At 34.9% G+C, this 13,829-nt stretch overlaps 1 protein-coding gene and 1 long non-coding RNA gene across 4 annotated transcripts; one reads left to right on the plus strand and one right to left on the minus strand.

The window, feature by feature from the left end:
• Nucleotides 1–1,899: 1,899 nt before the first annotated feature.
• On the minus strand, nucleotides 1,900–4,634 carry LOC147557260 (heat stress transcription factor A-4c-like). Of its 3 annotated transcripts, XM_086658212.1 has the most exons (4): nucleotides 4,522–4,632; nucleotides 4,151–4,358; nucleotides 3,475–4,018; nucleotides 1,900–3,378 (listed from the first exon to the last, which is right to left on the minus strand). In XM_086658212.1, the coding sequence occupies exons 3-4, from the start codon at nucleotides 3,691–3,693 to the stop codon at nucleotides 2,233–2,235; spliced, it is 1,365 nt and encodes a 454-aa protein (XP_086514338.1). In that variant the 5' UTR covers nucleotides 3,694–4,018; nucleotides 4,151–4,358; nucleotides 4,522–4,632; the 3' UTR covers nucleotides 1,900–2,232. The 3 variants fall into 3 exon arrangements, with proteins under 3 accessions (XP_086514338.1, XP_086514337.1, XP_086514339.1); XM_086658211.1 differs by having other exon boundaries at nucleotides 4,151–4,634; XM_086658213.1 differs by having other exon boundaries at nucleotides 3,475–4,358; nucleotides 4,522–4,593.
• Nucleotides 4,635–8,132: 3,498 nt separating this feature from the next.
• LOC147557261 (uncharacterized) lies at nucleotides 8,133–12,836 on the plus strand. Its single transcript, XR_015235133.1, has 5 exons — nucleotides 8,133–8,269; nucleotides 11,211–11,324; nucleotides 11,405–11,691; nucleotides 11,768–11,848; nucleotides 12,579–12,836. It is a non-coding gene; the product is annotated as an uncharacterized LOC147557261 (long non-coding RNA).
• Nucleotides 12,837–13,829: the final 993 nt, after the last annotated feature.

Genomic DNA, 13,829 nt, shown 5'->3' on the forward strand with positions numbered 1-13,829 from the left:
TATTCTTTTATTATAAATAAACAAGGAGGTATATGGTTTTCCTCGGCCAAAACTAAATCTTTCACAACCGTCTATCGAGAGTGAAAATCCTAAAGAGAAAGAAATTCGACCCAAAGATGGAGATTGTTTATTTCTTGTAAATCAAGAGTGGACTTTGACTTGTGACTTCTTCAGTTTTCTGTACTATCGTAAAAAAACAGCATGGTGCTACTAAGAGCACCGACCTTTATGCTATATGCAGGCAACTTATTAGTTTGACTATAAGCATCCAGATTTTAAGTGTTTTCTTCTATCTATTTCTTTCTGACACGATTTTCATGCAAGGAAAAATCTCTGATGTGGTATATGAACAGCCCTAATCTATTATTTGACGTTTGAATGGGTCATGTACAAGGGTCAAAAGGTATTTGTTAGAAAAGCCGGGTGCTTATATACATTCAGGCCCAAGCTAATACAGCCGTCCTCTCCTTTAGCAGCATCAGAAACTGTAGCATTGGGTGAAACTGTAAAGAAGATTTTCCAAGTACATACCATATAAAGCATCCAAAATACTTCCCTATGTTAAACAGAAATACCACGACACCACTCACCAGGATCCTAAAGATGCAGTCACTAAATAAAGAAATCGACCATTATTTAGGGCACAACGTACACAAGCTGTAGGTTAGGTTAGGTGACAGGATCGCGTTGGAGTTGAATGTTTTACCCTGTCCTAAATTTGGTTAGCTAACAGATGGATTGTTTAAGATTACACAGCCTGTGGCCAACCCTAATAACATCGAGATTTATTCCATCGACGGTTTTGATCATAATTGCTCTTAACCCCAAGTGACATACTGACATGACAAGTCAAGATGCTCAACTTTAATCCTAACTCGTTCAACCAATAAACCTCAACAATATAAAATTGACGTATCTAATCAGGGAAAAAAGAAAAAGACTTCATATAGTGCTACCATAGACTACTTGATACTGGTTTTAGCACAGAACCAAAAGAACCATAAGAAACTCTAGACCAACCCTTAAGCAAGTCTCAACTAGTAAATTACTGGTGCAGCTGATAAATGTGTATAAACAAAAAAAACAGAACATCGTAAAGTCATGGATAGAATTGTGAAAATGCTTAAGGCGTCTTCCTATACAGTCTAATACGTCCCCAAACACCGACCATGAGTCATATAATTGAAATCTTCCCAAATGAATCAGAATTACAAGATTCCTAAATCATTAAATTCGAAATAGGACAAAAAACATGATTTGGAGGACAATTTGAACATATCATTTATATACACAGTATTTGGAAACATATAAATTTAATTCTCATGGAAATATTCTAGAAAATCGGGGAGTGGATGAGTGTGTTGTATACGCTCTTCGTTCAACTAGGCCTGCAACTTTGTGGTTGACAATTTTACGTATTTTTTACTGAAAAGCACGACAACCTATTTAGAGAAAAGAATACTAGAAAACTAAAAGAAGGAGTTATAATGTATATGCAATGTTTAGAAAATGATTTTCCGCCTCAAAACGCGTTTTACTTCAAAAACGCAAACTGTAACCTTGAGGCGTACCTCGATTCTTATAAGCGTAAACTAATTCTTTTTAGAAGAATAAAATCTACCACAATCATACAGAAAGATAACATAACAGTCTTTTCACTTCGCTACAATAATATACAGTCGCAAGTGTTTAACAAACATAAAGTATCCATGTTACTTGTTTAGTCGCATAAACTTAATCAATGCTTGTAAATTTGTTTGCCTGTAGATGTGTAAGCTTCGAAGTTAAAATAAACCTTACAGGATACCGCATTTTTAAACATGGTGTATATGGAGACACAACAACAGTCCATTCTAAGCAAGATTCCTACAAGCAAGAATCCATTATACATAGCAATAATTGGGTAATCAATAACACTATTGACTATACTAATTCAAAACTCAATATTCGTATTAACAAAGAAAATCTGTCGAAACATCAGAACCCAATCAAACCTCAATATTGGGTCATCATCAACACTATAATAATTCAAAACCCAAAATTTGAATTAACGAAAAAAAAATCTCTCTAAACAACACCTGATTAGCATGAATATACAACAAGAGTGAATATCACATACCGAAAGAAGTTTATGCAAGAGCACCACAAAATAATAAGTTTAAAAAAGCAGATATACTATAAAGTAAGACCAACTTTACCTCTAAACCGTTGAAACAAAAGAATATACCGGCATTAAGTTCTTTCAGCTTGAGTAAGTTGGCCCATCTGTTCAGTAAGGTTATCTACATTGTCCCTGTTCACATTCCACCAATATTTACCTCGATCAACAGACTTAACATCTTTTCGTTCAACAGTATCTCTTCTTTCTGACTGAACTTCTGCTGTATCAGATGAACCAGGAGTCTCAGTTAAGAACTGCTCCCAGAAAACATCATTGACACGAGCTGGTTGTCCAGACTTTGCTTCAACTACTGGTTCATTAGAGGTCTCGATCTCAAGAGAACCAGCAGGTTTAGAATTCACATCAATACCAGAAGATTTCAGTTGGACATCTACGGAAAGTTGGATTGAAGAAATAACTGGGCTTTCCGCGAGACATGTAGATTCAGTCAATTCAGGAGAGGAATGGATATCTCTCGAACAAGATGAACCAAGATGCAACACTGGGGATTGTGGTAGTATATTCATATCTGGCTCTCCAGATGATGTGTTCATTTCAGAAGACAAAAGAGAAGTTGATTGCAAAGGAACTCCAAAATTAGACATTTCTTCACCAGAAGCATGGCACACCCTAAATAGAAAATTCTCCCAAGACTTTAGGGATGATTCCAACTTCTCAAATGGCACCATGTTTGGTGTTGGTAATGAGATACCATCAGACTCCTCTCTAGTAATTGGCTTGAATAAAACAACTGGATTCTCTTCATGGCAAGTTTCATCTAGGAAGTAATCTTGTTTGAACAACCTTCGCTTTTTGTTATTCTTTTCGGATAGTTGAACTAGATTGGAGACAAACTCGGGTTTTCCCATAACACGAGACAAGAAACCCGTAACTTCCCGTTGTCGCTCTTCCATTTTATAAAACCGTGTCTCTAAAAATTGCATTTGCGTTTTGATTTCTTGCTTCTCAAGTGTATGCTTTTGAAGCTCAAGCATAAGCAAATTTTTGTCATGTTTCAATTTCTCAACTTCATCCTCAAACTCCTGTTTCTCTAATTCAGTTAATCCTCCACTAGAACTTCCTTGTATGTGTTGATTATGTAGCGAATGACTATGAATTGGCTTCCGTCTATGGATGTTCTTTAAAAGGTGCTTCTGGCCTCTTATAAATTCCTCATTCGCAAATTCCCACTGATCAGGATCAACTTTCCTGAAGCCCTGATTAAATAATACAAGGTAATTAAAAGAACACGGAATCGATAAATATACAAGTATGATGTATTAATTACACAACACGAGGTTCAATTAACTTACATAAGTATTAAGCTGCCTAATGAAACTCGAAAAATTGTTATGCTTGAAGTATTTAGGCAGCAAATCCTTTGAAAACTCTGGTGGATTCCGAACAATGAAGCTAGAATTTGTGGTACTCCAAGAGACAATTGAATCAGTTGCAGGATCATCAACCATTTCATATGTTTTAGTAAGAAAGGGAGGTGGAGAATTAGACCCTCCCGGAGATCCTTCCATCATAAACAAAACCTAAATTCAACCTCCAAAATCCAACCCAACAACGACCATCTTCAATCTCCACCAATTTCCTCAAATCCAAGTTTAGACCCAATTTTGATTTCTTACCTCCACTTCAAATTCAATTGAATAGGGCCTAAAACCCTAAAATTAATTACCAGTAATCATTTTTACTCCCAAATTCTTGTTTGAAGCCAACCTAATCACCTATTTGACTCCATATATTTGGCCAAAATCTCGGATCTACTATCTAAGCTAACCTAATCACCAAATAATTGAAAACCCTAAATAACTAGTCCTCTTATTGTACAGTTCCTGATCTAGAAACCTAAAAAAACAAATAAAGGGAAACAAAATTCAATGTTTTCTTAGATAAGAAATTCAATAAACTCAAAAATTGAGCAAAAGAAGAATTTATCCATCAAAAAGTAAAGAAATAGTAGATTTCCTATTTACTTACCTAATTTAATACAGCAAATTTCAATACACTTAGCTATCTTTCCAAGCTTAAATCAAAACTAATCCACCAGGAAACACGAATTCCCGAAAAGAAAAATCAACAATTAAGATGAAAATTTCGAATTGAGTCAAACTATCCAGAATCTTCTTCTTCTTCTCTCTCTCTCTCTGCCCAGTGATTTTATCCCTCGCGTTTGAGTTCCGATCGTCTTCGAAAAGGAAAACAAATTAGAATGAGAATTCTAGGGTGTGTAATTGAAGCAAAGGAAGTGATTATTCAGTCGTGAACTTTCAAAAAACGTGAACTCCAAACATTACTGTAGTTTGAAGATTATGATCTTTTCGTGAAGAAAAAGTTAAGAGAGAGAAAGCTAACTTTTTGTCCGTGGCTTTGAATTCCTTCGATTCGAAGACGTATTACGCTGTATCGGCATGTATTTTCATGTTTGTAAGCCAACTACCTTCTTTACCACGTAAAAACATTTGAACGAATCATATGTGAGGGTCGGAATTTGTAGCTGTGAGAAATGTTTGGCACACCAACAGTGATAATTACTCACTTTCTGATTGGTTACTTATTTTGTAGTGGGACACTTAAAGATGACAAAGAATCTATCTACTCATTTTTCGGAAAAGGGTGTAGACATACTTCAACTTGTCACACTTGGATGGATTTAGAGCCCAAAATGGTTGGGTCAATGGATTGACATTGTATGTACTTTCATGTACAAGGATTTTATACGAATGAAAGCGTAATATTTTGCAACAAAAGAATATCCAATATGATGTATATTATATTAAAACAGCTCAGTCAGTTATCCAGGGTATAAGTCGGACCCTCCCTTTTATTTTAGAGATTTGATTGGGAACACATACGACGGATGATATAAAAACTAAAGTTGGTTAAAATATCCCTACAATAACTACTACCCACTTATTTCTCTTTACCCACGTATTTCTCTCCCTATTTATAAGTTGGTTGATATTTCTTCTTTTAGAAGATCGTGAGATCGTGGGATTAAGAGATTAGTGGGGAGAAAATCTTTTGTAACGGCTCTAAAGAAGATCGAAAATCTTTTGTAACCGCTCTGAAGAAGATCATGGATTAAGAGATTAGTGGGAGAAAATCTTTTCTAACCGCTTTGAAGTGAATATGACTTACTGCTATATATATTTTTTATCCTAACAAAGTTTTACTATCTTTTTTAAAAAATTTCACCATTTTCGGTTATATCCTTCATCTGCTTTATATCTCTCGGTCAACTTCAATTTAGTGAACAAATGGTTACAAGAAACACAAAAGGATCTGTGAAGTAGAGAAAAAAAAATGTAGAAATTTTTCTTCAATCTTCATTATTTGTATTTTTGTTTTCTTTGGTATTTATATTTTTTGTTTTGGTTTACATTAATTGTCATCTATGTCTTTAGAGAATTTTCTTTTATGTTACTCCTCTCTTTTGATTTAGTTGTTGTAATCTACTTATCTGGATAAGTGAATAGTAGTCTTTTGATTTATTTATTTTATACTCCTATATTTTTTGTTGAATTTCTTCGTTTGAAGTTATTTAGTGATTTGATCTTCCTGAATAAGTAAGTCATTGGAAGTGGAAGAATTATTTTTTGTATCAGCTAGGGTTTCAGAACAATTGTTTCTAGAGAAGAAAGATTTTTGAAGTTGTTTCATAAGAGTTTCCGTTTCCTGAAGAGTGAAAACATCCGAGAAGAACGAATCAGTTAATGATGATGGATGCCATAAATGAAGACCTGGTAAATTCTACGAATGAGCCACTGAAATGTTACTTGTTTAAAACGATGAATTAGGAAAACATGAAAGATGAAGTAAAAGTAAAGGATTATTCAAGAGTAGACTTTGAGAATCTAGGGCGTGTAAAAAAATTGGGGATCTTGAAAAAAAAATGACAAATATGGTGCAATCCCAAATACCTAGGTTAACAAAAGAAAATTATGGACATTGATCTATCCAAATGAGTATATTGTTGGGATCTCAAGATTTATGGGATATTGTTCAAAATGGTTATGTAGAGCCAACTTTAGAAGAAGAGGATATTATGAATGACATGCAAAAAGGTGTTCTTAAAGATTCAAGAAAGAATGATTAAAAAGCTTTGTTTCGTATATATCAAGGGATTGATAGTTTTACATTTGAAAAAGTGTCCGAAGTAAAATCATCGAAAGAGGCTTGGAATGTTCTCAAGAATTCTTGTAGAGGAGTTGAGAAAGTTGTGAAGGCTCGTCCTCAAATTTTGCGTGGTGAATTTGAAAGGTTGAGTATGATTGAAGGATAACTTGCACTACAGAAAAAGCGGCCAATAGGGACACACAATTTTACGTCTGTCCCTAGTATGTTTACTATAGGGACAATTTTTTACTATTCGTCCCTGATAAATATGCAGTAGGGACAATTGGAAAATGGCGCAAAATTTCGGCCAAATAAAATGGCGCACAACTTCTCTCTTATTATTATCAAAAGTAAAAAACTTCCCTCTTTTCTTTTGAGATCTAAAAAAACTTCCCTCTTAATTTTGGGGCAATTACGAAACCCTCACCTTTTCATAATGCAAATTACTGAAATGCCCATTAGTTAAACAAGCCCACCCTTTATGAATGCAAAAATCTGGGCGCCTTCGAGAAAACACGTGGGGGCAAATAACCAACTCTATCTTCTCCCACAAGCACGGGAAAACCACCATTACACCATATCGAGCAGCTCTCACCGAAGGTTCTCTCTCTCTATTTCTCTCTTATAATCCATTGAAGGTTCCCTCTCTCTCTCTCCCGGTACAGAGCACCTCCCACCTAGCAAACGAAAAGCGAGCAGCTCCATTACTGAAACCGAAGGTTCTCTCTCTCTCTAGAGTTTAGTTTTATGGTTTAATTTTTAGTTTGGGTTATGTTAATTGTTAGGGTTTCTGATTGTTAGGGTTTGATTGATTCGTTCCCCAAACCCTACCTTTAAATCGTCGTTTGAAGACCTTCGAATCAAGCGTTGGTGTTAGTCGTAAAACTTTTCGGTTGGTTAAGCCCAAGTTTTATAAGAATATCCGTTGCTCAGTGACGTTGAGAGGAGATCGCCTAGGTAATGCTATCAACCTCAAGTATTTATTTGTCTATGACTAGTTGATGAGCAGGATTCCCTCTCTTTCTCTACAAGATGCATACTACTACTAGTTAGTTTGAATTATTTGGGTGATGAGGATAATTTACATCAGTGAGTTTGTTTGTTTTTACTGTTGCCTGTCAAATTTTTGTATATTGCCCATTAGAGAAAGGAAACCATTGTTGGGTTTGATTGTGTTGATTTATATATTTAGAGGATTATGTAATTGGATAAAGTTCACAATTCACTTTTCTTACAAGACCCATCCTTCTTCAAGTAATTTCTGTTCTCCATGTATTTAGAGGATTGTGTCTCTCTGTCTAGTGATATTTTTTTATAGATGGAGGGAAAGAACAGTTGAGAAGGCAAAAAGATGGATGATCCATGAAGAAAGGAACATTCACAAATTAGTAAGTTTATTATGAAAAGGTGGGGGTTTTAGTAAGAGGGGTAACAAAGTAATACTTAAAAGTATAAAGTTAAATCTAACAGAATTTTAAAAAAGGTGGGGGTTTTTGTAATTATAAATGAAAGGTGGGGGTTTCAGTAATCCGCATTCACTACAAAAAAAAGGTCTATCAGGGACACGCGTTTTCTTACGTATGTCCCTAGTAAGCCTGCAATAGGGACTTTTTAGGATTGTTAGTCCCTAATATGTATTGTATATTAAGGAAAAAATGGATTAATCACGCTAGACAATGCGGGAACTTAATTTTGCGCCAAATTTTTCGCCAAAAGTAAGATTGTGACCCACACTCTTTCCCACGTCCAAAACCCTAACACCAGTTAGAGAGGGAAAGCAAGACAGGGAGAGAGAACGAGGGTGGAAGACAGAGAACGAGGGTGGAAGACAGAGAACGAGAGTGAAAGAGGGTGAAAGAAAGAGATAGAAATAGAGCGAAAGAGATAGAAATAGAGTGAAAGATAGAGAACGGGAGTGTAAGAGAGAGAATGAGAGTGAAGGATAGCAGCATATCCTTCTTCTGCTCAGATTGGTGAAAGGTTAGTGGGTTTCTCTCTCTACTATTCTTTTTTTTTCGATTTTCATGTGGGTTTCAAAGAACAGTGATGAAATTTAGATTTGGGATTGAAATTGATGAATTTTGTGATGTGGTTTAGATAATTTCACACAAATAATCATTTGATTTATTGTTTCACTTATTGGTGTTCTTGTTATCTTTGATTTGGGGATTATGGTTTTGCATTGATGAATTTAATAGTTATATAGTGATTTTAGGTCTTTATATGATCTTAATTTCCTACATTTAATTCTTTTTGCTCCCTGTTAACTTCCCTCATTAGAATGAGGATCTGAGATTTTCTGATTTGCCACTTTGTGAACTAAAAGCAGTTTTAAGTCTACAAGTTTTTGAATTTCTGGAAGAAAATAGAGTAGAATTTACTAGGATTATTATCCGTAAAACTTAACGTGGTTTGAATATTCTTTCGACCATCCTAAGCGGTAGAATGGTGCAAATATTTGAATGTTTGGGATTTACTAGAAAGGTTAATCTACAATTTGAACCTTAGCTTTAAATATCAATGGTTGGACAGCTTCTAGGTGCCGATTACTCACTAGGCCGAATCAAGCCGATCGATTAAAGGTCAGACCTTCTATTTGCTGGCTGGACCCGAGTCGAATAGGCGCTAACTAACTTGGCCGTGTATAAAAAATTGAAAACCTTATTTCTTTAGGGTTTTCCAAAGATACATTAGATATTTGTTCTTCAACCTTTGTCTATTAGGCAGGGACCTCTCCACCTTATCTTGTTCTTATTCATCAGGTTTAGGTCTAGTGTAATTATCGTTTGGCTTCTTCTTTTTATCCTTAGCCTTTTTCTTTTTCTTCTTCTTCTTCTTCCTCTTCTTCTTCTTAGGTTTGTTATTGTAAAGAGTTGGTTGCTGAGTAGTAGTTTTTTTACCATCATTAGTTGGCTGACCTTCTGTAGTTGACGGACTTCCTTCTTCTTCCAATTTTTGAAGAAATAATATTATTTTTATCTTTCATTAGTTCATATTTAAAAATAGTGGTTGCATCTAGGGGTGTACACGAGCCGAGCTCTTAACGAGCTGTTCGAGCTCGGCTCGACTATTGCTCGTGCTCGACTCGAATATTAACGAGCCCGAGCTTAACACGAGCTCAAAATCAAGCTCGTTTACATAAACGAGCCGAGCTTGAACATTCTTTAGTGTATCACGAGCTACTCGTGAACAACTCGTTTAACATACTCTTATAATAGTATAGTACATAATTACATATTAGTATTGAAACTTGTACATGAAATATCAACTATTAAAAAATTATCGGAATATGAATAATTAATCATTATTATTGTATGTGACAAATGATCATTGAAGTATTTTGATGATTTAGAAAGTTTTAATTTGAAGTATTTTGATAAACGAGCTTAAAACAATGCGAGCTCGAGCTCTTTCAAACTTATACGAACCGAGCTTGAACAAGTGGACAATTACTCGAACGAGCCCGAGCTCGAGCTTGAGCTTGACAGTCAAATACACGAACCGAGCTTGAACATCTTACTACTCGGCTCGGCTCGACTCGAGTACACCCCTAGTTGCATCTTGAGTTCTTAAATCTATTACATCTATTGGTCGTGTTTCTATCCAGGTATTATTTGAGTCATAGACATTCTAAGTTTGAGGATATATTCCTTATTCACAATATTGAGTTTTTTCCAATTGATTCTGAAGTTAGCATTAGTGGGTTTCGTATTAGTGATAGATAGATCTGCCAATATCTTTGGAAATCATTCTTTTGTGATTTAATCTTTAGCTGGACCTTTGTATTTAATAATATTTCCTTCATTTTGTGTTTCCAAGATATAACTCTTAGGTGCTAAGAAGATTCCTTTTTGTACATGGCATTCGAGTTTAAACTTACCTAATTCAATGGAAGAGATTAGATTGTCATGTAGAGGACTTCCCAGAACTACCCAGCCAGTATCAATGTAGTAACAGTCTGGGCTGAAAATGTATGGATAGATATGAATACGTGCACAAGCTGTTATAGTTGCAGCCAATTGAACTGCCGACATTCTAGGAGCTTTCCAGTCAGTGGTGTCAACATGGCCAGTATTGGTAATGTAACTGATCATAAAGTAATCTTGGAAAACCCGACTCGTTTCTTTTATATTGACCATCATAACCAATTCATTATATCTCTCTTGATTGCAGATTTCTGTTAATATACTTTCAGGATTCATTCCAAATCGACCGTAGAGTAAATTCATGAGAATTTTATATATAAATATCATAGCATCATCACCTTCTTTCCTAGCTTCTAGTTTGCTTTCATAGAGGTTTGAGATAAAGCTTTCGAAAGAACTGGATTTTTTCTCAAACAAATAACCCCTAAGAGGAATTATCTGGTAACCTAAAGAACGTGCAAACTTCAACTCTTCGCTATAAAAGACACCTATGAAATTACCAGTAGGAAAGACTAAAGTACCATTTTTTGCTTATAAGCAAGAATGGATGTGATATATTGGTAGGACATACTACATAAGCCTCAATAAAGCCAAACAAACTATCCAATTCAACGCTCTCCTAATTATTCTACCAGACTGGGATTCTACATGGCATAGGATAGGATTTCATAATATAAGGATATAATGAGTTCACATCATAATAGTAAAGATTCTCACCATAAGACTTATAGATATTAGCATGACCTCCATAATATCCACGCCTAATAAAGGAGTCTTGGTTTTTAGTTGGTATATGGATCGGAAAGGTTTTATCATCGTAAAAATTCTGTTGGGATTTGTTACTTCGTTAAGGTTCAACATTAACAACTTTATTAGCTGTTAATAGTTTCTGATTATTGATTCGTGTTGTAATATTTATTTTAGTTCTGTTAATTTTGTAGTTCTTTTGTTTCTTCACCAATAAATCTAGTGATTCTCATGTTTTTTTGTTTTAGATTGAACAAGATCTCGAAAGAGATGCACCCGTAGGTGCACCTGCATCACAGGTGGAAATGTTCTTCAAGACTCGCCCAAAGAAAGACAAGACACCTGAAGCAGCTCAGAAGATGGTAATCATGATGTTAAGTAATGTTATTTCTTTTGCATGCAAACATCTTTTCACACTAATTTAAACTTCAAATATTTTAAGGACGAAATAAAGGACTTGGTCAATAAAGCTGAGCAAGACGGATTACCTATACACAAATACACAATGATGGACCAGATTCCATATTTGCTAAGGTCATGGGACCTGAAAGAAGAGGCTTTGTTCGTTGTTATAGAAAAGGAACTCCTAAAACAATTTGGGGAGAATCTCCAAAAACTAAATCCCATGAGAACAACGAAGAGGTTTTGAATTTGAAGAGGAAAGTCGAGCAAATGGATAATGAAGTTGCAGAGATGAAAGCTTATTTCAAGCGATTTGCCAACCAAGAGGTATTATCTTAAAAAAATTAATTTCATTGAATTTAGTGTTACAAGATGCCATAGTAAAATTTCATGTCTTTCGCAGGTGCACACTTCTTCACCTAACATTTCATTTGGAAGTTCTCCTACTAGTCCAAATTCCACCACCCAATGTGATTGATATGAGGTGATCTTCGTTCCCATAACATATTGATTTCTTGTTGAGTTAGACTTGATGAACTAGTACTTCATTGTGTTCGATGAAGTATGTAACGAGAAGAAAATAGTAAGCCCCATCTAGCAAATTAGAGTTGTAAGAGACATATTAGTGTGTATCTCTTTAGTGTTATTGCGTATGATCTTGAACAAGTTTCATGAATGTATTTATAGCTGGTTTCTACATCATTGTGTATGATTGTCCACAAGTGTCACTGAATAAGAAGTTGAACTTAGAGCTAGAATGATAAAGACGACATATTTCTCTTTTCTTTCTTATGTTGTACTTTTTTACCTTATTCACCAAAACCTCTTACTATTTTGTATAGTTTATCATTGTAGTAAAGTTTTTTTTTTTTTGTTTTGCATAAGTCAGCAGGTGTAGTAAAGTTGAGTTACCAAATGTTTGTTATCTTATACATCGAATGCTCATTAGAGAGTTATTGCACATTCTTCTCTATAATGTATTGGTTTTGTTGACTTAGACCTGATAACTAGTACTTCATCGATTTCCATTATTGTTGTTTGAATTCTTGTAATATATACTTGTGTTGGTCAGGTGCTTACATGTTAGGTTCTATTATATTCTTTAAGACTCTAATTACTTGTTTGACTTTGATGTTGAATGTATTAGTAGTATGTTACACAAATGTTCATGATAATCTTTCATTGATTTTTAGTTACTATGTGTTTTGTTTCAGTGCGTGAATGAAGCTGCTTTGTAAAGAGAATGTCAGAGAATGTCATTTGGATACGAAGATTTTAAGGGGGAGACGACTATGGATCTAGTTTTGGTATATAGCTATATAGTTTGCTAAGTAGTATTATCATTAGACAAATGAAAACTTGAGTATTGAAAGAACTATTCTCTTTAGTGTATTAGGAAGTTAAATGTTAGTTCGAACACTGTTCGATGTTTGATTGATTTTATTTCAATAAAATGCAGGTTTTTTTTATTCTATTTTAGAATTTATGTCGAATGGATGAACTATGAAGTGATTTGTTTCCACGTAGAGGGAATAGTAATAGGCAGAACTGGCTGGACCAATAAAAAATGCGTAGCTGGTTTCAATTTTTCAAAAAATATTAGTGACGGTTTTCCAACCGTCCCAAATATTCTTTGTCCTATAGCGACGAGCCACGTCTGTCCCAATAAATTTAGTGACAAGCCAAATCTATCCCTAAGAGATGTCCTTAATAAACAATTAGGACGCCTTAAAACCGACCCTAAAAATTAATTGGGACGGACAAAAACCGTCCTTGATTCGTCCCTAATATTATCTGTACGCCAGTAGTAACTACATACACAGAACCGTCCCTCATGAATATTAGGGACGGATTTTAATCCTTTAGGGACGACTTTTGACCGTCCCAAATAGGCTGTTTTTTTGTAGTGATTATGAAAAGGTGGGGGTTTCAGTAATTGCCCCTTTAATTTTCCTTCTCTTTCTCCTTTTTTCTCTCCTCTTTTCCCCTCTCCCCTCTAGCACGACAGAGAACTAGTGGCTTCTTCTTCTACTCGTTAAGGTTAGGGTTTGATGTCTTCCTCTTGTTCGATTTTTCCCTTGGGGTTCTTTCTTTATCTTCTACTTCTAGGTTTTTCTGGCGGCATCATGGTGCGGTTTGCAAGGTATGTTTTTCTTCTTCGTCCGCTTCTTCTTCTTCAAATAAATCAATCAAGAATTTTTGGAGTAACACGAAACCCTAGTTAGGTTCTGCAGAAAATCGTCGCAACTTCATTATTTAACAAACTCAGATTCTTCAATGATTCCAACTTTTCTTCAAAACCACAGCCAGGTTGCTGTTCTTCTTCATATTCATCTTCTTCTTCAAGTTAAGCAACTAAGTGTTTATGACATAAATTTCTATTTCACTACCAAGTTAAAACTATTTGTTTGTTTTCTTTGACAAAATCATTTTCTTGATCAGATTAAGTTGATATCATATATATA

This window comes from Eschscholzia californica, unplaced genomic scaffold (assembly GCF_041429995.1).
Source record: "Eschscholzia californica isolate CP2 unplaced genomic scaffold, dmEscCali1.0.p SCAF_2, whole genome shotgun sequence".
NCBI lineage: Eukaryota > Viridiplantae > Streptophyta > Magnoliopsida > Ranunculales > Papaveraceae > Eschscholzia > Eschscholzia californica.

What these genes read in the sequence shown, in the direction of transcription:
- LOC147557260 (XM_086658211.1), bottom strand. Translation starts at nt 3,693, where the DNA reads ATGATGGAAGGATCTCCGGGAGGGTCTAATTCTCCACCTCCCTTTCTT. An exon ending in TTAGGCAGCTTAATACTTAT is followed by an intron (nt 3,379 to 3,474) that starts GTAAGTTAATTG and finishes TTATTTAATCAG; the next exon opens with GGCTTCAGGAAAGTTGATCC.